The sequence below is a fragment of the Lucilia cuprina genome, chromosome 6 (assembly GCF_022045245.1).
Source record: "Lucilia cuprina isolate Lc7/37 chromosome 6, ASM2204524v1, whole genome shotgun sequence".
Taxonomy (NCBI): domain Eukaryota; kingdom Metazoa; phylum Arthropoda; class Insecta; order Diptera; family Calliphoridae; genus Lucilia; species Lucilia cuprina.
In genome coordinates, this window is record NC_060954.1 from 38,313,920 (window position 1) to 38,340,266 (window position 26,347).

The 26,347-nt window shown below is 30.2% G+C and overlaps 2 protein-coding genes across 3 annotated transcripts in view; one reads left to right on the forward strand and one right to left on the reverse strand.

Annotated features, from left to right (window-relative positions):
- The window catches only part of LOC111677231, a 2,156-nt gene extending 1,400 nt beyond the window's left edge, over positions 1-756 (reverse strand). Inside the window, exons 1-2 of the mRNA XM_023438323.2 lie at positions 636-756; positions 496-567 (exon numbers count right to left, since the gene is read on the reverse strand). Of these exons, the coding sequence (XP_023294091.2) occupies positions 496-567; positions 636-650 (87 nt within the window). The 5' untranslated portion in view covers positions 651-756. The remainder of the gene's footprint in view (positions 1-495; positions 568-635) is intronic.
- Positions 757-3,921: 3,165 nt separating this feature from the next.
- Positions 3,922-26,347, forward strand: part of LOC111677215 (coronin-1C-A) — a 43,643-nt gene continuing 21,217 nt past the window's right edge. For both annotated transcript variants that reach the window (XM_046953677.1, XM_046953676.1), the window contains exon 1: positions 3,922-4,194. The gene's annotated coding sequence lies outside the window, so the exon portion shown is untranslated. The remainder of the gene's footprint in view (positions 4,195-26,347) is intronic.

The following is a 26,347-nucleotide window of genomic DNA, read 5'->3' on the forward strand; positions in this document are numbered from 1 at the left end:
TACTGAAGTGCGATTTTTTTATTGTATCAAAGAAAAAACTTTATGAAAAAAAAAGCTTTTTCTTTTTTAGTTTTAATATAATAAATGGTTTTCACCATTTAACTATAAAGCTTTTATATTTTAGTTGAAAAGCTTTTTAATAAAACGAGCTTTTTTCTGTTTTGTGATAAAGCGAAAGCTTTAACATTTTTAGTTTAAAGAGCATTTATTTTAATGCTTAAATCGAACTTTTTTTGAAATTTTTTCTATTGCTTTTCTATTGTAGTTAAAAAAGCTTTCTGGCACTTTATACAAAATCTTAGTAAAAAAATTTCAGTGAAAGCTTTTATATTTTTAGTTTAAAAAGCTTTTCTTGCTTAAATCGAGCTTTTTTAACTGTTTCGTAATGAAGTTTTTTTTATTATGAGTGACCAAAAAAAAAGCTTTTTCCATTAATTCAGTGAAATAAGCTTCAATTAAATTTAATTTCTAAACTAATTTTTTCAATAAACTTACCACTTCTATAGGTCCTGCAATACTCCGATGCAACAGACAACTCATTAAAATGAAAAGAAATGTGATGGAAAACTGCGAAAAACATTTAAAATTTAACTTTCTTTTATTTTTATCACCTAAATACAATAACAACTACTCACTTGTAATTTTGCCATGATGGATTTCTCAAAACAAAAACTATTTTCAAAAAAATTAGCAAGTTTTAATTTATAATGTTCTTAATTGAAACTCGAACTGATGCCTAATGTGGTTCAACGTCTCACTTTTATACTAAAAAAACTAAGTATTGGAAAAACTAATTTCCAATTCGTTGTTATTCTTTCCTCTTCCAAAAGGCGCTAAAAGAGCTGCATACATATATTAATTTTTTTTCTTCTTTTCCATTTAACGAATGAGTAAAATGATTATGATCTCTTTAATGGAGGTCAAGAGAATCATATGGAAAATTCATTTAGAATTTTCATTCATTCATGCAAAAGCAAAATATGTTATCTGATTGAAGATCTATTGCAATGGAATGAAATTGAACTTGTGAGGGAATAAAATTAAGTTTGTACATTGTTCATACATACTTATGTATGTATGTGTCGCTCGTACTCCTTAATAAATAGTTACTATTCAGTACATAATCGGTAAACAATATTTGTATTCATATCTTTAACAAATTTTCAACAATTTATTTTTAGACATTAAATGATCGATTTGAAATAAATAACGGAATAATTAGTTGTTGGCAATTTAAATTTTAAATAAAAAGTTTTAAATAGTATGCACCACACACAGCATACTTTTAGGATGAACCGAAATCCAAAAGTAAAGTCAAAGAATACATAGCAAACTTTTAGGATTAACAATTTTCTTTAATGACCTCAAAAATCTTTCAACTAAATTTTTCTTATTACACCACGAATTTCAAAGTTCAACATTATTTTTATTTTAACACGATTACTGTTTTTTTTTACAATTCAAATTTTATTTGAAAAAATAACCGTATATAGATATCGAAAGTCGACTATTTGGAATTTAATAAAATGAAGATTAGACTTCATCAATTTTTTGATATATTTTACTCTTCTTCTTCTTATCGACCGTTTAGGACAAACTATGTGGTCGACGTTCAGAAAAAATAATAATTTTTGAAGACTCTACAGTAGTGTTCTATAAATCGACTTTGAATAATCGAATTTTTGTCGAAAAAAGCCGAAAAGTCGAAGACGACTATTTTGTTGCAAAAAAGTCGATAAATCGATTATCGTCTATGAAAAAAGTCAAAAAGTCGACTTTCTAAATAAAAGTCGAAAAAATAATCGACTTTTTGTCGAAAAAAGCCGAAAAGTCGAAGACGACTATTTTGTCAATAAATCGATTATCGTCTATGAAAAAAGTCTACGAAAAGTCGACTTTTTTTAAATAAAAGTCGGAAAAGTCGAAAATAGTCTAAAGAATTCGGAAAAATTCGAAAAGTCGAAAGTTTCGAAATAAGTTGTTTTGTTAGTAGAGTTATATTTATAGAAAAATAAAAATGTCAACACATACTGACTTACTTTCCGTCCAAAATTTCTTTCCTTTGGAAGAAATATGAAAACAAAAATCATAAAAACCTCAAAAAAAGCCATTTTATCCTTAATTCAGCTCGCCAAATATTGACTCCATAACAAAAATATTAAGAAAAAATTTGCAAACTCTAAAATAGTCGAAAAAACTTGAAAAGTCGGTAGTCGTTGAAAATCTAAAAAAGTCGGAAAATGTCGCAAATAGTCGAAAAGTCGAAAAAGTGGAAAATTCGGAAAAAGTAGGAAAAGGTCGAAAAGTCGAAAATTCGAAAATTCGAAAAACGTCGAAACAAGTCGACTATAAAATACTATATGTCTAAAAGTCGACTATTAATTAAAAAGAAGAAAAATCGAGTTTTCACAAAATGAAAAAAAGTTGAAAAGTAGACTTTTAACTTAATGCGAAAAGTCGAAAGTCGACTTTTAATTAAATCCAAAAAGTTCAAAAGTCGACTTTTCGTTACATCTATAATACCATGCTCTACACTAAAATGTGTTTTACTTCCTATAAATCAACTTTTAAAGAATCGATTTTTTTTGTCAAGTAGGGTTCTTTTAAGTAACTTAAAAATAATCGAAAATAGTGAAAAAGTTGGAATAAGTTCGAAAATTCAACTTTTCGTAATACGAAAAAATTGGTAAAGTCTAATTTTCATAAATTTAAAGATTCGACTTTTTGAATAATCGAATGATCGGAAAATGTTGAAGTGGACCTTTTTGCATTATACAGTTAATAAATCGTGTGTCTTGAAAGAAAAAAGTCATAGAATGCATTTTGCAAAAGAAAAAAATAAAAAAAACTCTAAAATTTCCTTAAAAAACAGAAATCTACTTCCTTTCGCACGAAACGATTTTACTATATTTTTTAGAAAAATTTTATACACAAAAGCAGATTTACAATTTTTTAAATGTCCAACATAACACATCTGCATACTTTGTGCCTGTGTATTATAATTCTATAAATAAACTTTACAACAATCGAAAAATTTACTTTTTGTCGGAAAATAACTAAGTCGACTTTTTTGTCTTAACAAAGTCGATAAACCGATTAACTCGTTAAAAAAGATTAAAGAATCGAATTTTCAAATAAAAGTCTCAAAAATTTGGGACCTTTTATAAAACATAAAAGTCAAAAATGTCACATTTTAATAAAACGTAAAGAGACGAAAATTTGAAAAATTTACATTTCAAAATACAAAATATAGATAAGTACGACTTTTTTTTCATTTATAGAACCTAGGGTTCTATAAATCTATATTAAAATAATAGAAGAATCGACTTTTTGTCGAAAAAAAAGTCATAGAAACGGTCATAAAGTTAGAAAAAACTCAAAGAGTAGTTGGAAAAAGTCGTAGAATTTACTTTTCGTTTCAGCTTTAGAAACATTATATACTTGATAATTTTCGACTCGAAAATCGTCAGAACAATCATTGTCTGAATATGGCAACTACCAAAAATATAATCAGCTGTTTTTAAAATCAGTGTGGTTTACTATTGTTAAACAAAAAACGCTGACAAATGTGTGGTAAAATGTAGGGCAACAAAATATATAATAAAAATATAAATAAATTATATATTTAAACTCAGTTTATTATACTTAAAATTACTTAAAAATTTATTACATTTTTGCAAAGATATGACATAAAACACAGCGAAGAAAATTAGAAAAATTACCAAAATATTTCGTAAATTAAAGAAAATATATTTTTATTTCATATCAAATGAAATTTCTTCAAATAATTCATATAATATTTGTATTATTAACATTCTGCTATAAATGACTTTTTGCAATCGCTTAGCAATTTTCAAAAATCGCTAGATTTGTTAAGCAGGGAAATCTCTCACTTAGCATTATTGTGCTCCACCATTTTTAGTTGTTGTTTGACGTTCAACGAGTGCGGTGTTTTTTAATTTTTCAATTCTTCATTCGTTCTCGGTTGAAATTTTTTTTAAAACTTCTCCACAATTATTAATTCTTCTATTGTTATTAGTTTTTTTTTTGTTTGTAACAAAGTGTTTCAATAAAAATAAATATCATTAACTAAAAACGTGCGTTATTTAGAAAATAGCCAAAAAAAAAAAAAAAATACATCAAAAAACCAATAGAAAATATAATAATTGCAAAATCAAAACCTAAAGAAAAAAAGTGAGTGAGTGGTGCAACAGATTTCACTCCCTTTTTGTCATGTACAAAATAAAAAGGGAGTTGTAGTAAAATTATATTTAATTTATGTAAATAAAGTGTGTTACATTTTGCATTATTTTTGTATTAAACAAATAGAAGTGTTTGATTTCTCTTAAGAAGTTTGGATAAAATTTTAAATCATTTTGGTTTTTCTTTTTGCATTTGCAAAAGTTACAAAATCACAGCAAAATTAGAAAAAAAGAAAAAAATACAGCAACAAAAAAGTGATAGCGCAAAGTAAAAGCAAAAAAAGTGTGGTTTTTCTTTTATTTCTATTTTTTGCAGTTCTTTTTTTTTTCTTTTTGGTTTGTTTGATATTCTATTTTTTAGCTCTTTGCCGGGAGAGTAAGTAGTACAACTATATTGTGTTTACTCAATTCTTTGCAGCAATTTATCTCATTTGCTCTTATTATTGCCGGTCGGTCATTTATTTGCAAATATATTTCAATGTTTTTGTTGTTGCCGTTGTGTTATTTTGTTGTGTGCGCGGTATGTTATACGAGTCCAACACCCAAAAAAGGGAATAAAAATGTTTTTTTCTTTTCTTTTGGTTGCGCTACTTCCTCGCCGTTCTTGTGTTTTTCTTCCTCCTCCTCTTCTTCGTCTGCGTGTATTTGCAGCTGCTTTTGCTTTTTTGTGTGTTTTACCGCTTTGTCAAGTTTTTTTTTGTGTGTGCTCATTTATGTTGAATAATTTTTTTTTTAATTTGCTGGTGGTAGAAAAAAAATTAACACAAAAATTATTCTATGAAAAAAGGCAAATCTGTGTTAAATCACAACAAAAATAAAATGCAATTCTATGCGTTTTGTTTTTATTTGTAAATTATTGAGTGTTTTTATCTATTAACTCATTCCTATTTATATTTCTTTTATTATTCACATTTTGTTGTTGTTGTTTTGTATTTGAAGTTAAAGTATGCAACAAGTTGTTATTGGAATTTAGCAGCAAAAATAAAAATAAAGAGATATGGAGAAAGCTTTTGCAAGTATTAGAGCTTTAATTTATCCTGTAAACAGAGAATAAAGTCAGCTGGTCAAGCAAGCTTTAATTTATCCTGTAAAAAGAGAGTAGTATTGAGAAATCCATTGACTAACCTATTGATTTTATGTGGAATTTTATCTATTATAAAGACTAATCTATTACTTATTATATTGACTATATGGCCTAGGCCGTTCTCGAGTATATGAACTAAGCTTTAGATTAGTAAACGAACTTTTCTGCTGATTAGTCTATGGATAAACTGGTGACTAGTCTATGAACTTGTCAAAATCTAGTTTAGGGACTATTCTGTTGACTAGTTTATGGACTAGTCTAAAGACTAATTTGTTCTGTTGACTATTGATAGGAGGATGTATACTACATCAAAATCAGAAGAAATACCTACACCTAAACCACGATCGGGCCAGTTGTTCGCCCCTTATCATGAAAAATGAACTGAATGATTTATTTTTCAGTGTTTAGACTCAGTTTCCTGAACGTAATTCCTATGAATCTTCCAATCAGTGTTAGTCAGAAATGTTAATTCCGGACATCACTTCCAATATACTTGGAACTAACTTCGACGAATGCCTGGCAGTTCTCCAGAGTTTCATTGTCCTTTCCACATGCTATGCATACATCTGAATCCTCACGTCTAATTTTGGATAAATGTGCTTGTAATCCTGTGTGTTCTCTCAGAATACTTACTACTTCAGACTTGCTTATTTTGAGGAAATTTTTCGTCTTGCTCTCATCAGGTTCACCCTATAGGATTTTCGTAGTCCTACCCACTTTTTCATTTTTCCAAGAGGTCTTTTAGGATTCTCTCATCCATACTTTTAGTTCAGCTTATGTTGCGTTGAAGGGTTTTGTGTTTGTCAGGTTAACTGCCTCGAGTTTCCTTCCTTTAAAAGACTACTCCCGAGTCCATTCTATGTACTAGACTGTAAATAGCAAAGTGTTGACAAGTCAATTGACAAATCTAGTAAAATAATTGACTAGTCTTTCGTTTATGACCTGTTGACTGTTGACAATTCTAGCTTATTGACTTTTGACTATTCTATTGACAAAGCGATGGTTAAGTTTATTATCCTGGAATAACTGCAGCTAGTCTTTGGACTAGTGTTTTTTCGTAACGATGACTAAAAAAGAGCCTTTCAAATCGTGGACTTTTATATAAATTTTTCTTATGTTTGGCTTGTCAATTAACGAATCTAGTTAAATAATGGACTAGTTTATGGACTGGCATGTTGACTGTTGACAATTCTAACTTATGGACTAGTCTGTTGACTATTCTATTGACAAATCGATGGAAGAGCTGCAGCTTATTGACTATCCTTTGGACTAAAAAAGAGCCTTTATAATCGCGGACTTTCTTATTCTTGATTGAGTAACAGGTTATACACGAACAAAGATCAAATTGTTACGGAAACTACTTATGTATGTGTTGGGTTTTATTCAGCAGACTGGACTTATGTCTTTTATCTGCGTTTTAAAGGAAATTTATGAACTCGGAAAGTACTTTGTTATTCTAAGGAAGAGATAAGAACTAAGAATCTTTCAACAAGTGAATTACTTAAAATAACACGTCCGTGATTAAGAATGATCGAATAATAGTTCATACTATTACTTTAAAACTCTTGGAAATGCATCAAACTTATCGGTTGTTGTAACATTTCGTCTGTGAATGGTAGTTCCTTTCTGAAAATAAAGTTCGGTTGTTACAGCTGTTGCTGGTTTGGCAACCCTAGTCGGTAGCAGCAATGTCTCTTCTAATACCGTTTTATAATTTCTTCTTATTTCTCTCTAATTTCTTATCTTTGATAACCATTTCAAGTTAGTCATCTTACACAAGACACGATTAAAATATAAAACAAATAACACAAGAAAGAGTTGTAAACCTTTTTAAATATTTATAAACGATAACATTTTTTACAAATTTCTTTAAACAAAACACATTTTGTAAACACATCACTACTGATTGGTGGTTACGCACGTTTAAATTGTTCTAAATAAAATAAACAGAAACTGTTTAAAATTTGAATGTAACCCACGCAAAGACCAAAAATAAATCTCTAAAAGGAATAAACATAACCATATCAACAACACAAGCCAATAGAAACTCCATAAAAAATCTCATATATTTTTAGAAATTTTGAATAATTTAACTTCCAGTATTTTTTTCTTAATTTGTTTTAAATTATTACCCTGTCAATAACTAAAAAAAACTTTATTTATACTCTAACAATTTATTACCTCAATTAATAGTTTTGCTGCGTTGAAAAAAAGAAAACATTGAAAAATACGTTTAGTTTTATTAATCAATTAATATTGCAAAAAAAAATGCCCACTTGAACCACTTTCACTAAAACGCACTTTGTTTGACAAGCGACAGAAGAAGAAGAAAAACCGCGCTAAAATAGTTGCAAGACTATTTTTTTTTCATTTAATATGACATTTTTGTTGTAAATATAAGCAAACATATAAAATATTAGCTTAATAGTACATAAAATATAAAATAAAATTTAAACTAAAATTTAAGGCGGCCGCATGCGAAGTCATCACCATTATCAACATTGTCACGATGATGATGATGTTGTTGTTGTCAACGTCATTAGGCAGGCTTTATTATTCATACAAACTGTAAATAGTACAGTGAATCATATAAGTTCAAACATATATATAGGTTTATTATGATACTAATGCTATATATACACGATTGTTAGATCTTACAACGTTGGCAGTGAAATGTGCAGAAAATGTCTAATAAAACTGTCAACTTACAAATTTTACATTGCGATATTTTCGCTAATGTTTTTTCTTTGACAACGTTTTAAAAGAAAAATTGTAAGTTCAGACGATTCTTCGACTGTTTTTGGACATTTGACTAACAACTTTGTAAGATCTGACAACCGTTTATCTCGGCTTTAATGCTTTGTATACACGGTTGTTAGATCTTACAACGTTGGCAGTAAAATGTACAGAAAATGTCTAATAATACTGATAACTTACAAATTTTGTTTTGCAATATTGTCAGTAATGGCTTTTCTGACAACGTTGCAAAAGAAAAATTGTAAGTTTAGACGATTGTTGTATATTTTCTTAACTATTTACTAACAACGTTGTAAGATCTTACAACTGTGTATCACGGTTCTTGCACAATAATCGTGAATTAGCGTTACTATTGCAAACATATTGAATGACGATTTTAAATCAAACTAACATCATTGTCGCAGCTGCAAAGACAGGTAAAAGGAAGAAATGTTCTTCCATCTCCTCTGCGAATGCTCTGCTCTGGCAGTAAATAGAAACCTATACTACAAACCATACTACAAATACAATATCTGGAGTGGTACGGCCAAAACGGAGTTTCTTCGATTCTACTTGACAGTTCGTGCGTAGTGGACTATCACGTAAACCAACCAACCGCAAACTTTGATTCAATACATGATTTTGTTATAATGATGTACATTGTGCGCTCCTTAATCAGTGTTTTTTTTGTATGCCACTGATTTGAACATAATCAGAGGTTTAATGTTCTGTAGACTACTTAGTGACATGAGTAAAGCTTTACTTGGGTCCATTTTGAACTTCTGAAAAGAAGCCAGAGAAATATTTTGAGGGAAAAATAGCCATAGAGACAGTAAATATTATAAAGTAAAGAAGTGGAGAATAAAGATGTTAACGAGTCCATAGAAGAGTCGAGATAATAGTGTATGATTAATAACTTGGAGTTCGCACTTCGAAAGAAATTAGTTCAGATTGAACAGTTGACAGATAAGAAAATTATAGCTACCACCTGGTGACGAATCGGTTCATCTTTCGGGCAATTACACAGAAGAATAGTTATTTTCTCTTTTGCTTCTTCATTTGGACAGCTCCTACAAAAGTCATTGTATGGAAGACCAATCCGTCTTGTATGATTTTCGAACTTGGAATGACCAATAAGAGTACTCAGATATAATAGGATTAGCCTTAATATATAGGATGTCTTATAAGGATCCTTATTAGGCTTCCACCCAAAAGCATCCTGCCAATTTAGCTAAGCTGAAACCAAAGTCATATATTAGTTTCTTAATGGCCGGTAGGGGGACGCTGCATATCTGGTCTATATCCAGTATGGTTATCCTCGTACCAACTTTTGCCAAGATATCAGTTGTAATATTGAAAATTATATCCCCGTTTCCACGACAATTGGATCTCGGCTCCGGAACGACCCGATTCTCAATCGGCCAAAGATTATCATCTTAGCAACAGCTGTATTAACCGGAAGTTTTTTCCCCAGGGAAAATCCTCATTTGGGTCAAAAGACACGGGAATATAATTGTTGTAATAGGTTGGCTGTATTATATTCCCATGTCTTTTAACCAAAACGACGATTTTCCCTGGGAAAAAACTTCCGGTTGATACTCTAGATTTTAAGTATTAAGTCTTTACGTTGCTTCTGTAATATTAACTGCAGAAAACGTTCATCCAATGTTCTCCCAGTCTTACGATAACAAGATCTACAATGGTGTCAAACTCAACACCTAAAAAGTGGCCCTTGAAGATCATCTTTTGTTATAAACGAAAGTTAATTTTGTTCAGTGGCCCGAAACGATGTAATCTAAAATTTGAGTACATCTTTCTACGTTAAGCTAAGAAATCTGTTAGTATAAGACTAAAACATCTAATAAAAATATAAACTTGATTCATTCAGATCATTTTGAAAACATCGTATGACAACTTTTCTGACTCACAGTATATAAGAAACAAAAAAAAAAAAATGCAACAAATTCATGCTGCGTAACACTAAATCTAACACCCATTTAGTCATTAATGTTTTTGTTGTGGTTTAGAGTGTAAGTGTGTGTAAAAATATGTTTGCCACATCTCTAACATGATGATGATCATCAGCAACTTTTAAATTAATTATTTTTCATCTAGTACCAAAGTATCATAGTAAATGTGCGTGTGTAGATTTTGTCTGCGCTATAAACTGCTTTGCTACATTGCCAACTACCCCCCACCTTAGGTGATGTGTTTTTTTTCACTTGAAATTATATTGTCACCCCAGCAACGTTTTCTTGATTTTATTGTTGTCTCTACCAGAAAAAGGAGTTTTTCCATGTAAAACATAATTTTTAGGAAATTTTCTTTTGTCAAGATCCTTTTTTATTTGAAAACTGAAACGCTGTTGTCTCTCTGTCAAACACATGTTCAAATGTCTTCTATGAGTTGTTGTAAAATTTTCATATTTGTCGTCTGTTAGTCTGTTTATTTTGTCTGCCATTACATGGCCCCAAAAATCATGTTTCTTTTTTAATTTATTTTTTTTTGGTCTCTTTATCTTGATTGCAAAAAAAAAAAATAATAAATTTATTGGTTTTTATTTTGCTTCAGTGATAATTGTGTTTAATTGTAACATACGACAGTGGCTAGAGAAATACAAAGAAAAACCAACCATAAACATGTGTGACGAGATGTGTGAACAATTTGTTGGTTTTATCTTTAATTTGAAAGTATATTTACAAAAAAACTGGATTAACAATATGTCTATTAGAGTCAAATATATTAAAAACTAGAAATTTTCCAAAGTAAAATCATATGATCACTATGATCATATGAAATATGATCACTAACTAAAAGTAAATTGAAACAAAACTAGGAGTTCTATAAGATAAACTGAATTAAAACTAAATCAAAATATAATTAGAACTGATCTTCACTTGACCTAGAACCAAACAAGGACTAAACACGATTTGATGCAGAACTAATCTTAAATGAACAAGAACTGAACTAGAACTGAACTAGAACTGAACTAGAACTGAACTAGAACTGAACTAGAACTGAACTAGAACTGAACTAGAACTGAACTAGAACTGAACTAAAACTGAACTAAAACTGAACTAGAACTGAACTAGAACTGAACTAGAACTGAACTAGAACTGAGCTAGAACTGAACTAGAACTGAACTAGAACTGAACTAGAACTGAACTAGAACTGAACTAGAACTTAACTAGAACTGAACTAGAACTTTCAGTATTGAGTACGAAACGATAAACTTCGCCAATAATAATGCTTCGGAACAAAGTGAAAAAGATCAATAAAAAATAAAAATACTTTCAGAAAAACATTGTCCTCTTATTAAAGAGGTTTATAAAGAAAATTTACAAGAAATTTTGAGTCATTTGCCAAACGAAATTCCCCAGTTTTTAAGAAAAGTTGGCAACCCAAGATTTGATAAATCATTTTTTCCCGATTTGTTCACCCAAAAATGTTGTATTTATTCTTAAAAGAAAAAAAACTGTATGAACATATTTAGTTGTATATCTGAATGACAAATTCGTATTATTTTTTTCTTTTTCTTATTTTAATCATTTCCTTACCTTCTGTTAAGTTGCATTTCCCTCTTACTCTTTCGTCTTTTTGTACAATTTTTTTTAACGCGCTATTGCCCCGTTGGATCTTTAGATACTTGTATCTGATGAATATTATACTGCATTGTGCATTTTGTGTTGTATTGTATTTAACGTCGTTCGTTGTATGCTGTTTATGTGCATTCTCAGTTTATGTGATGAGATATTTAATGAGTTTGCCACATTTTGTAATTTATTTTTACAAAAAAAAAATAATAATAAAACCGAAAGAAAAAATCCACATAATCATACTTTTTGTTTATTTTTATTTGTATTTCATTGTATGATGATTCATGATTTTCAAACTTTTGTTCTTATTTTGTTTTTCTTCTCTTAATCTGTTGCATTATATAAAAATATTTTGTTGCATTTTATTGAGATTATTTTTTCTGCTATATCAAACTTATTTCTAACGTTTATTGATCATTTGTGTTTTTGGTGAGTTGCATTTTTTTGTCTTAACTGTATATTTTTTCTTTTTTAATTTAATTAGTGTTATTAAAAAGAAAATTGAATTATTTATAAAAAAATATATGTATGTGTCATTTATAATTAGTGTCTATTGTGGGCCGTTTAATGAACATTTTATATGATAAATAAAGTTCTTTGAAAATTTTATTAATACAATTAAATTGAATCTGTGGAGACATGGATTTACCACATTCTTGATTGAAAAAGTTTCCGTATTGGAAATAATTTCATATTGAATGTATCGTTTGTAAAAGTTCTGAATAAAATTATATTTTTGCAGGTGATTTAAACGAATCTGCAAAGTATTTATTACTTCTTTAGAAAAAATTATTAATTTTGATCGTCGTGTACACATTGAAGTTCATTGCCGATCAGATCTTTCGTAGAAGGAGCTACTTCAATTAGTATTTAATTGCTACAAATTAGGTTAAACAATGTACCAATAACCTGTATGTTTTATCTGATTTTCAATTCGATTTTTATACCCTTTACCTTCGTGAGAAAGGTATATATAAGTTTGTCATTCCGTTTGTAATTTCTATAATATAATTTTCCGACCCTATAAAGTATATATATTCTGGATCCTTATAGATAGCGGAGTCGATGCCCGTCTGTCTGTCTGACTGTCGATAGTTTTAACGTGAGCACCTGCCGTGTCGGCCTAATCTCACGGTGGTCTTTTTCATCCACTGGGTAGACTTGAGAACGGTCTACCATCGCCCCTTTGTCTTCAATGAAGACGCAGGTGGCAATTTTTGCACATTGGCTATGACCGGTACCATGCGCAAGTACTTTGCTGGAGTACTCGAGCTATCTAATCTCTTGCCAAAGTAGTCACGTTGTAAGACAACCACACTACTATGGCTCTGTTGAGTCGGCAACAGCACCTAGAGACGTAAACGGTGGACCGAAGCACGATCCATCAATAAGCCGTAGACATCGTTCTTACTCACAGTGACACGCTGTGGCAAGTCGAATATGAACAGAGTAAACTCTGAACATATCTGGACAAGGAAGGAAACTTAATCGGTATCTCTTGTATATGATATCTTTCATTCATAATCATTCAACCCAGCACACATCTCATTCATTCGACACATTCATAGAGAAAAACATACGACACATTCATTTAGGTATACGGGTGGGGTAAGGCCCGTATACCTCTACATTCATTCTATATCATATACAATTGACACCAACTCATTTCCAACGCTTAGTCCCACAGTCACTCCTCTGTGGGGTATCTGTTGATTTTCGGCAACAGCACCGAACCTTATCCCGAAATATTGACTATTATCATGCATCAGTCTTTTAACCGCCACTTATTCTCTTCCCGCGAATTTGGGTTCAACCAACAGCCACTACGTGGATCCCGAAGGAACCTCAACCAACTGACCAGCCAGGACATAGTCCTGCGGGCAACTGGCCACCCGTAGTACCAGATTATGCGGTGCTCTGGTCAGACCTCTGGCAATCTATGCAAGGACTAAGCCAAGCAGTAGACTGAAAACACCAATTTTTCAATCCCGGTCAGATTGGAGGTATTGGGCCCTCTTTATACCCCGGGATTGCAATAACACCAAGGCGGAGGTCTTCGCCAAGGTAACATGCCCCCGGGGGGAGCCCGTCTGTCTGTCTGTCTGTTGAAATCAGTTTTTAGAGGTCCCCAGATATCGCCGAGATCCGAATCTTCAATAATTCAGTTAGACATGCTTTCGAGAAGATCGCTATTTAAAATCAGCAAAATCGGTCTATAAATAACGGAGATATGAGCAAAAATCCAAGACAACCTCTGAAAATTTCATCAAAAAAGCCACATATTTTTCATGCTTTGTTAAAAAAGCAATAACAACACTGTGAATTGGATAAAGATGCACATGTGGAGATGTATTTGATTTTTGTTGTATGTTTGCATGCTGTTCTGTTCTCACGAACGTAAGTGGGTATAACAAGAACAAGGAGATAGCAGTAATATGTTGGTAATACAACTCATATTTGTTTGAGGGTGGTAATACAGTTTGACGGTGGTATTACAGTACAACGGTTAATATTTCTTTCTGCTACAGTTTATATTTGTTTGTGTGTATGTTATGTGTGACATGTGTGCAGAGATACAAAATAAATAAAAACTGTTTTTTAAAACATACTTGGCGAAGGGTATATAAGATTCGGCATAGCCGAATATAGAAATATTACTTGTTTAGACTATTATTGTTTAAAAAATCACAGTTTTAAGTTTTTTTTTAATATTTTTCTTCTATTGTTGGTGGAATTTATTTAATTTTAGTCTTCACCTACATAAAACAAAATACCCTTTACCAAGGTAATAGAATCTAAAAGGAATTGGGTTCAGGGGTCTAAATCTAATCCCTTTGTAGATAGATAGATAGATAGATAGATAGATAGATAGATAGATAGATAGATAGATAGATAGATAGATAGATAGATAGATATATAGATATATAGATATATAGATATATAGATAGATAGATAGATAGATAGATAGATAGATAGATAGATAGATAGATAGATAGATAGATAGATAGATAGATAGATAGATAGATAGATAGATAGATAGATAGATAGATAGATAGATAGATAGATAGATAGATAGATAGATAGATAGATAGATAGATAGATAGATAGATAGATAGATATAGATAGATAGATAGATAGATAGATAGATAGATAGATAGATAGATAGATAGATAGATAGATAGATAGATAGATAGATAGATAGATAGATAGATAGATAGATAGATATAGATAGATAGATAGATAGATAGATAGATAGATAGATAGATAGATAGATAGATAGATAGATAGATAGATAGATAGATAGATAGATAGATAGATAGATAGATAGATAGATAGATAGATAGATAGATATATAGATAGATAGATAGATAGATAGATAGATAGATAGATAGATAGATAGATAGATAGATAGATAGATAGATAGATAGATAGATAGATAGATAGATAGATAGATAGATAGATAGATGATAGATAGATAGATAGATAGATAGATAGATAGATAGATAGATAGATAGATAGATAGATAGATAGATAGATAGATAGATAGATAGATAGATAGATAGATAGATAGATAGATAGATAGAAATTTAACTGAAAAATTTCCAATCTTCTATACTTTTCTATATTCTTCATTCTTTCATTCCTTTTTTCACCAAACAAAACAATTATTACACAGAAATTTAAAAGTATTATTTGGCATTCCAAGTTATTGCACTCAAAAATTTAAAGAAAATTCCTATTGTGAATGGTAACCACTTTAAAATTGAAACAGTAATATTAACAACTTATCACAGGAAGCAATAACATACTTTTTTTTTTTTTAATTTTATACGTTTTTTTTGTTTACAGACTAGAGATTTCAAAGAAACTGATATTTACATTTAACACTTATCAACTTTAAAATTCATATTTTAACTTCCGTTTCGGAAGTAATTCTCTTAAATATTTAACCAAATATGGCGTCAATATACTTTATACTTATATTGCATTTATAATACATAAGTTTTATCACACATTTTGGAAAACAACTTAATAATAAAGAAAAAAATTAAAGAAACAAACAAACAAACACATAAAATTGCATTCTTGCTTGTTACTATTATAGAATTTCAATGTCAATTTTTTATAAATATTTACAACTACTGTTTAGTTGTTTTAAACTATTGGAAAATAAAACTTTTTCTCACTTTATATATTTAAATTTGTATAAATTTGTTTCTGTCAAATTGCGCCCACATGCTGGCTTTTTTCGTCTAAAATATACAAAATTTTGGCCTCCAAAAAACCATATTTCGAGTGAAAACATTTTGAAAATAACAAAATTATTTTATGGTTTTAAAACAATATAATAAGAAAGACAAATGTTTAACTGATTGTAGTCGTGGTGGTTTAGCAACGTTGTTGATAGAGATGGTGATGATGGAGATATTTGTTGAGAGTTAATATGTTGAATAAAAAGTTTTGAATTGAATGAAATAATTTGCATGAAACAACAGTTATTAATCTATGATTTGTAAACTTATTATTTAATCGAATTGTTAATATTTATGTAGGTCGAAAAAATATAACACGTGAATTTTAAAGAGATTTTACAGATTCGCCATCTTGTTAATTTTTAGAGTTATACCATTAGATCAAAGCGTTATATTTGAAAATTTTAAATTTTCTATTCTTCTAAAAAAAAACACCTCTTAAGAACATACCCTATTCTTTTAAACATTTTGGCTAAATGTTAAAAGCTAAAATTAAGATGTGCGAGAAAAATGTTCAATTCTATACAATATAAACATTTTGCAATAGTTATTGTTGTTATATTTGTTGTTGAAACTTTTTTAGATTTCATCTCAATATAAATATAGAAACAGGTGAATTTTGAACAAAAAACGATTAATTCAATTGTAATCGACAAAGAAACAAAGTGAAATAATTTAAATATTTAAAATGTTTTACTAGAATACAAAAAGAACAATTTCTATAGCCAAATTTTTATTTCTATTTCACCTGAATTTTTTTTGTTGTTGTATAAATATTTACAATGAAAATGTTGCTAATAAATCGATTTATATTTCGACAATAAATTTTTGAATGTTGGCATCGCAAAATCTTAGAATATATAATCAAAATGTGTTAAAGATCACTGATCTTTTTAATAAAATTTATTACTTTTTATATTTTTTTCAAAAATTTAAATCACTTTCCTCATACAGTTACGCAACAAACGAAAAATGTATGAAATACATTATTTATCTAAAGGAGAAACGATTACGTTTCTTCTTAATCCATTTACTTATTCATTTTTGTATTAATGTCATCTCTTCTGAATTGAAATTTTACTTTTCTGAGTGTTTGGATTTAAAACGAAGCTTCTTTGCATTTCGCATTCTTTCACATCAGTTCGCATGATATGACAAGTACGATCACTATGCTTCAATCGGTATATAATCGTCGCATATCGTCTGAAAGAAGTGTTCTGTTATTAGCACCTTCTGTTATTACTGCTATCAACCTCAGTCTGCTCCGATTTATAAGATGTCTTTTTGCATTTTTCATTGAAGGAGGGCCACAAACTTACATGTGTCCACCTATAATTAATTGTTAGGAAGACGGTGAAATATACTTACCCCAGCTTCTATTTCAAGAGGTAGTCATTTTCTCTTTGGGGACGTTTAAATAATATTTAGATTCTCTTTCTATCTTATACAATATAATCCATATTTAACTGATAATGTGTACAACAATTTCATTTGGGAAAACAGTGAATAGCTGTATTGAGGCTCCTTTAAATAACGGCAAATAACGATAAAGAAACTAGTTTGTCGAACGAATAAAGGTTTCTATCTTTTGTCGCCAATAGATTCTTTGATTGTACAGGAAATTGTCTTCTAGTAGATTTAATCTATGCTCTAATAGGACTCTGTCATTGCAATATATTCAGTGTGTTCGGTTCTTGATGAGGAACCCACTTTCGACAGAGAATAAATGTCGAAGTGCTTTACGTGAACACCAGATGTGTTGGCCTTAATTCAAAGTGGTCTATATCAAACACTGAATAAGCTTCTGTGAAAATTCACCACTTCCCCATTGTGCTTCTTACGCAGGTGGCAATTTACGTATATAGAATTTCCGGTCCAGTATACTTTCACTTGGCCCAAGTACTTGAGCTATATAATCTCTGACCATTGCGGTCCCGTTGCTTAACTTCCGAAATGCAAAACATCACTTCCGTTACAACAACCCCGATGAGATGGCCTCTGTACGAATCCATCAAATATTCCGAAAACTTTGTTCTGACTCTGGTATGAACATACCTGGACAAGGAATGATAAATTATTGGTATCACTTGTTTAAGATACCTTTTGTCGATGACCTTTCAACCCAGCACACTTCTGATTCATCCGACACACTCGTAAGAAAACAAAATATGACAGACTCACAAGGCAAGTCGGCAATTTCCCGCGAATTTCTGTTTAGAACACAGTCACTAAGTGGATTCCGAAGGCACTTCAACCAACTGGCCAGTTAGAACAAGTGCTGCGGACAACTGCCCACCTCTAGTTATGTGAATCTCTGGTCAACTCATTCTAAGGAAGTTTTCTAGTCACGGTAAAATAGAGGTACTTGTAGCTCCAGTTTACCCCGTGATTGCAATACACCAAGATGAGGGTCGTTTATTAAGGAAACATGCACCGGGGGGACTTTCGACAGAGAGTCCGCTATGGTACCGATCGTATTAATCTGTTGACGACTTAAAATCCAGATGTGCATAATTCTAGGGGCAAATGCGATGTTGTATAAACACCACATATAGCCCTTACCTAAGCAGCCTAAATATAATAAAATATTTCATTGTACTTTCGATGAAACTTGTGCAATTTTGTAGCACTTTTAATGGTTGAGATAGTTGCGACTTAAGTACACTACATGGGTCAGAAGGAAACTCCCATTCCCGTATGTTCTATGTAAAAGTCACCTCTTATACTTCTTTTTCGATTTGGAGTTATTGTTGGAAACTTATACAAGACATCGAAACTGAAAAGCTTTATTCAAAAGATAGTTTTGGGGTGCAGTATCTACTATATTACTCTGATACAGAGACTCTCTCATTCTCAACAATATTCCTAGGTATTTACAACTTCCTGAATGCAATATATTTAAGATCGCGATATACGTTATAGAATATTCGTATATCAGTCATCGTTATAAAGATACCAGCTCCAGTATTTTCAAACAGCTTTACCCGGGGCCTTTTTTCTTATTCTTTACAAAATTTTTCCATTTCAAACACTGATTCACTATTATAGCCGATAACCATAGAAAAAGGTCGCAAATAGTCAAATAAAACACCAAAACTTATCTTTTTATAGTTCAAAATACTACAGTCATATCAAATAACTGAATCATCAACATATATTTTCAAAGAAACTCCCAACTTTTTTTTCATGGCAAAAGTGTTAAAAAGTAAAAGTAATATAAATTTATCATTGTCATTGGTTCATTTATTTGTTTTAATATTATTACAGACTGATTAGTACCCCAAACAAAAAAAAAACTCATTAAATATTTAAAATAAAAACAAACAAAAAATTAAAAAAAAAAACAATTAAATTAATAAGACAGATATTTAGGTTTTGAAAAATGAAAGGAAATAAAATGAATAGTTAAGAGAATTAATTGTGAGCAAATGTATGTTGAAATGTATATTTTATAAAATGTCATAAATAAGAATAGTGTTTAAAATTAAAACATTACGTTTAATAAATGTGAATCATTCGCCTTCAAGTGGAGGCAGGCAAATAATACAAATGAAAAAGTAATTAAGGCGCAAATGGGAGAATCAAATTGTACTAAAGCCACTTGTCTAAAGGTTGAGATAAAGCAGAATATAGGATTATTGATTAGATCTATCTATCTGACATAAATATAGAAGTGGGACAGTTTAGATTAAGAGCAGAAATACTATCTTGCGATTGCGGATAAGGTACACCACTTTAGTGGGAAGAGTATTTTGTAACGCATAATATTATTCGTCCTTTTCCCAACAATCAATACACCAATCGGCTCAAAATCATTTTCAGAGTCGATTTAGCTATCTCCGTCCGTTCGTTCATGTAAACCATGTAACCAAACTTTAGTTCGCAATTTTGAAGATAATTTAAATTTGGTACATGTTGTCCCAGGGACGATGCGTATTGAAAATGGTTGAGATCGGTCCATTATTTCACCTATCCCCCATACAACTGAACCCCCGAATAGGGCTTTTAAGTTCGTAATTATGTTTAATAGACTCGTACCTCGACAAAAAGCTGCAAAACCAAGTTGCATATCAGCCTTGAAGACAATCATGAACTTTATAATTATAGGACCTCATTGGACCCTAGGCCCTCTAAAAAGCCCCCTTTAAAATTTGGCTTAAATGTCCACAATTTTATTTAACAATAAATGGCTTAAGTATATCTGAGGCTTAATCACATTTTATTTTTTGAAACAGTTTACATTTTACTTGTTTTATTTGAGTTTTTAGAACACAAATCGTAGAAGAATTCCTCATCAAATTAAAATTTATTTTAATTCGTTTAGGAGTTTTCATTAGAGATACAATTCGAATTGGCTCAAAAATGCGGCGGCTGGCCGCCGGAATTATTTTGCAATCCGCGCCGCCGCCGACTTCTTTCGGGTCAAAATCTTAAGGCGGCTTAAGCATAGACGCTGTTAATTATTCAATAATTTGTGTATGATTTTGTGTATGAGAGAAAGAGATGGTTGATATTTTTTTCGCTTTCTCTGACGCACAAAAATAAAAAGTTTCCCAAAAAAGTTTCCTAGTGCGAACCAGGACTATTTCAGAAAATAATTTAACCAATTTGAACCGAGTTGCCATTATTTTAAATTCTTATGGCAAATTGAAAAGAGCTGCCACTCAATAAAAAGTTAAATTAAGCCGCCGTCATATTTGCCATTCATATTTTCTAAGAAAAAAATCATTTGCTTAATATTTTTCTGTGAATGTCAAGGAAAAAGAAGGATGCAAAATAAACTATAATACAAAAACAAATAATAATAATAAAATGGCTAAAAATCCGCAGCACTAGCGTTACAACAATACAAAAACAACAGGCGATTTGTTAGTGTAAAATAATCCCACCTGTCAAAAAAATCTGTATGCGGCGAACGAAAAAACAGCAAATAAACACAATAAAAATTTAGTTTTTAGCAAATATTTTAATTTTTAACTATTAATACAAATGTATCAAATTAATTAAAAGTGGAATGCGAACAAAACTTGCTTCTTGTGAAAAGTGCTAAAAATTGTTGAAATTAATTTGAAAAGTATGTCGGAACAGATTTTCTTATTTTATCGAAGGTGATGGACAACATATATCGATATTTATTCACATAGAAAACTCTTTTAAAAGCAAATTTTTCTTTACTATTTTAAATTTGTTTTTAAACTTTTGCAATTTTTTCCCTTGGAATTTTGACAGATAAGATTGTAACAGCTGTTGATCAGCTGTACGGACTTGGCTACCTTATTGATTGTATCATGACAGCACCACTCCATTTAAATTGCATTTTCTCTGGGAACCAGAAAACGCAACCGCATCCGTAGGTTTGTATTTCTACTCTGAGACATATGTGTGCAAATAATAAAATTATTTCAGAAACCTGGAGTAGGTTTCAACAATATCGGTCTCATTAGGTCTGGTTCGAGATTTCCGTAAAAATGTTTTAGTCGAAACTGTTAATAGTTTAAAAATTTCGGAATGCGAGAAAGTGTAGAACGCGTTGTGTGCACATTCATCTTTAGTTTTCGAAATATTTTAATAAAATCTTTTATATTTTGTATAAATTTTGTTAAAATCTTATAAAAATGTTGTTTCATATAAATTAAAACTGACGTTTTTCATTTTTCACTTTAATGTTTATTTTCTTCTTTTTTTCACTAATTTTAAATTTTAAGGTCACTTTTTTTTTGAAATTTTTGTGTGAATTTTATTTTTATTTAAATATATAAAATAATTAAATCATCATTATTATTATTTAATTGGCGTGAGGAACACTTTTATATTTATTATATATACATATAAATTAGAAAAGAAAAGTAGATTTCAATACCGCTTATTATTTATTTTAAGAATAATTATTACATGTTTGTGGTTTTCTATTTAAAGCGGTATATTATAAATAATGTAAGCAAATATAGTATTAGTACACGTCAGAAATGATTATGATTAAACATTTTATAACTTTATAGCAAAAATTTAAGTGTTTTCTGCAAAAATGACTTGGACTGCTAAATTTTAAATTTTTTGTAAAATTTTACATTTTGATATGTCAGTAGGATAGTAATTTCTCCCGATAAACGTATAATTTATGATTCGAATGTAAAGCCCCCTTTCACACGAGCACACAAGTGATATGATCTGTCATAATGTTGTGTAGATGTAACGGATTACAAAAATGTAATTTATTTTATTAATTTTAGCTTTTGCAGAGAGGGAAAAGAAAAATTTACTCCCCTTAAACGAAATTTTTTCATACAAAATATAAAAGTTGGGAAAAAGGAAAAAAAATCCGCCAAACGCTTGAACTGGATCTGCGCCTGGCTATATTCATGTATGTAAATTATGTAGTCAAACGCCGACGTGGAGGTCTTCGGAATATCTTTCTTGGCGTTGTCACCCTTACTCTTAGGATTTTGACTTGAGGTTCCTTTGAGTGAAGTATGGCTTCGACTGTGTATCAGACGATGGTGAGCTCTTTTTCTTGTTAGGTTTATTTTCAGTTCGAGAGACCTGATACTTTTTGCCTCAGATCTTGTGATAAAGTCCGATTTTCCTTTGGAGTGTCATTGGATTGACTATGATTTCCTGAAGCATCTTTTTCAACTTCCTCCTCTGTGCTCCAGATAGTATTTTCTTAGTAATAGGTAATTTAGCTATGCTATCACTTACCTGTTTCACCATTTGCTTTACTTCATCCTTTTTGGGATTTACTATAGTGGTGTTGTTATTATCATTTGAGGATTCAGAGTCGGAACCCTCACCTATATTTAAAGGCTGAAGTAGCTTAGGGCTTTCTTCGAAAACATCCTTCTTTTTCACCCCTATGTTTTTGCCAATGGATGACGACGACACGTGACTCGCGAGTGGATCAACACTTGCCGCCGGTGCTGGGTTATTTAGGCCCTGCACCGTAACTTTCATCCTTTTAATTTTATTTTTCATGTTGTTTTTTTCAGTTTTTTGGTCCGCGGGGAATAGAACATTCCCAGGTGTTGGGCAATCTGTCCTCCCTCAGCTTGAATCAACTAAAACTGGGGGAGGACAGATGGTCCATCACCACCCCCTATCCGCCACCCGGGGACGCGCTCGGTAGGAAAAAACTGGAAAACTCCCCCGAGTTTTGTGTCATTTTGGTATTGGCATTGTTATAATTTCGACAACGCAACGTTATGTTTGACAACAAAGTGTTGTCACTTTGGTAACACATTATTAATTTTATATTGATTTGATTAATTTCATTCGATGATTTTGACAACTATTCGTACAGACTTTGACAACTAATGTTATTAAAAAATTAAAAACCCTAAGTAATCAATTTGGTACCAGGTGTGTGTAGTTTGAAAACGTACTTTCCCCCTCTCTGTGTAAACAACTTTTAATTCATAAAAACTACTCTTTATAAACATCGGTTACAAACTAATCTTACAAATACGGATTTAAAATATGTAGATTTTAATAAAAAATATTGAAAATTTTGATACTCCCTATTATATTTATTAAACATTGTCTTATAAATCAATAATTTCTTAATAACACACTTATAAGTATTAAATGCTTATAAAGGCATTTTTTTACTCGCCATAAATAAAATTTAATATGTAGAGCATCATCATCATATAAATAAAAACACAATAACCTTGATTTAAATTTATTGCAAATAAATTTAAAAATATGCATGTAATTTTACATATTTAAAAAATATATGTAAAGTTTTTTCACCATATTTCTAAATAAAGAAAGTTTTCAAATTTCACACATTTAACATAAAATATATTTTTTTTATTTGCTGCAAATAAGTGTTACTCATAAAGTAAATTTTTGCAACTAACAGGTACTTTGTTTAATAATCATATTTTAATATTTATTTGAGGAAAAGAATGAAAACAGAGAAAAAAAATGAAAGTAGAACGCCTTAGGTGACGAAAAATAAACTGCGAATATGAGTAATAAGATAATAAACAAAACTTAAATAAACTTAAAATAAAGTTTTAACACTAGAGAAACCGTAAACAAATTTTTTTAACCAATTCTAGGAAAAAACTTTGGTTTTTTACTTAAAACGTTTAAAAAATTTAATTGTTTTAGTAAAACTTTAGTTATGTCAACCAATTAATCAAATTTTTTTATTTGTGTTTACATGATTTGTTAAAGGCAACTAAATTGTTTGTTGCGGTTTTTAATTCATATTGTTAACTTTTGAGTTTTCTATTTAAATTAAATATTTACAATATGAACATTTTATTTGCGGCAAACAAATTTCTGTTACTATAATTAGATTATAAAAATATTTATATTTTTGCATATTTTTATTTAATTTATCTAAGTTTTAATTCTTATCGTTTATAATCTCATTGTTGCTAAAGTTAATATTTTCATTTTATAAATCATTGAACATTTGATTCATTTGAATAATTAGCAGGCCGAACAAATGTTTAATTGTGAATACTAACTGAGTGTGTGTGTGTGTATGTGGGTATATCCAATATCTTAGCTATTAATAGTTGTTGCAAACATTATATATATATAATGGAAGTATTCTATGCTTCAATTAATTTGTTTTATATTTTGCTCTAAATTATTTTATTAAATTTCATATTTTTGCATTTTCAATTAAAATTTTCATATTCAAATTTAAATACTGCTGCCTGCTTGCATTTAAATATCTGAACAATGAATCGTTATGAGTCGTTATTATTTTTTTTTTTTTTTTGAAAAATGTAAATGACATTTGAAAAGTGGGTTATAGTATTTAAAATGTAAATTGATATCTTGTCAACGAAATAGATATAGATGTTTGTTTTTCATATTTTATTATTTTTAAGGGAATAGAAATGTTTAGTTATATGATTACGTTAAGAAATTTTGATGGATGTTTAGAGACAACTTTAATGACAGATAACTTGGGTTAATGATTCAATCTCTAATGTCAAAATCAATAAATTGTGAAAACTGAATTTTGTACATTCTGGATAATAATACAATATTTTATTTACGATTTCTCTTTAGCTCATTTGTCGAACGTACCTGGTGAATCTAAATATAAATCGAAATAGTTCCATTCGTTGACGATCCGTCAATTGTATTTGCGTTGGTAATTTAATTTACCGAATGATCTACGTCTATGTTTGAACACTGAATTAACTCAATTTGGTATATTTATTAATATCACTTTCCATTTGAGAACATGTAGAGATGCCACTCTGAGTAAATAGATTTATGGTTTGACGTTTCGGGAATTTTCTCTTGGAAGTTTATCGCGGTCATATCCACAACATGTCTGATTAAAATACTCCTATTAAATTGAAATACTCCTATCAAAGATCACATTACTGTCGTATCAAAGATGTGACCTTCGTTATTCTAGTGGTTTGTGTTCTAGTCTAGTAGACCGTAGGAGGTTTGTTTGATTCTCACATTAGACACTGGTTAAGGAGCGCATAACAGGCCCGATAGAGGCCTAGGAGTATTTCCTCGGATTTGATTTATATATCTTTACAAACTAATAATCTATCAAAGATCATATTTCTGTTAGAATACATTTCGACCTTACGCTTAAGATGAGAGCCTGGAGAGATTTTCAGTTCTTAGATGTTTTTCGCGATCATATCGACAATATATATTTCAGTCTACAAAACTGAATCATACATGAATTCGAATACTCTTATCAATGATCATATTCCTACAAGAATACATTTCGACCTTTCCTCATTCATGATGAGAACCATCTCACGTTCATGATCAGAACTTTTAGAGATGTTTGGTTCTCAGATGTTTTTCGCGATCATATCAACGATATATATTTCAGTGCATTAAACTAAATCCCATACAACAGTTCTAATTAAGAAGAATACAATTCGAACTTTTAACGCTAAGGATGAGAATATAAAGAATATAAAGTTCTTGGATGTTTCAAGCGATAAAAATGACGACATAAATATCAGTCTGAAAAACTGAATCAGACGTAACAGTTTTTGAATCGTCATTCTTATTTGAATACTATTATCAAAGTTCATATTCCTGTTCTACCAAAGATCACATTCTTATCAAAGATCACATTCCTGAAAGAATACAATTTGACCTTATAACGTTCACGATGGGAAACTGGAGAGATGCTTACTTCTCAGATGTTTTTTACGATCATATCGACGACATAAATTTAAGTCTGACAAAGATCATACTCCTGTTCTTTTAAAGATCACATTCCTTATGGACGATGAGTAAACCTGGAGAGACATAAATTCCAGTCTGAGAATCTGAGTCATATGTAACATTTTTTAAATTATCATTTCTAATTCAAATACTCCTGTCAAAGATCATATTTCTGTGCATGAATATGAATTGGTTTCCATTGCATCCATCTGCCATCATGCCATCTGATGTCAAGTACAAATAGATCTTGAATATACTCCAATACCAAACTATTTTTTTAGTTATGAAAAGTATACA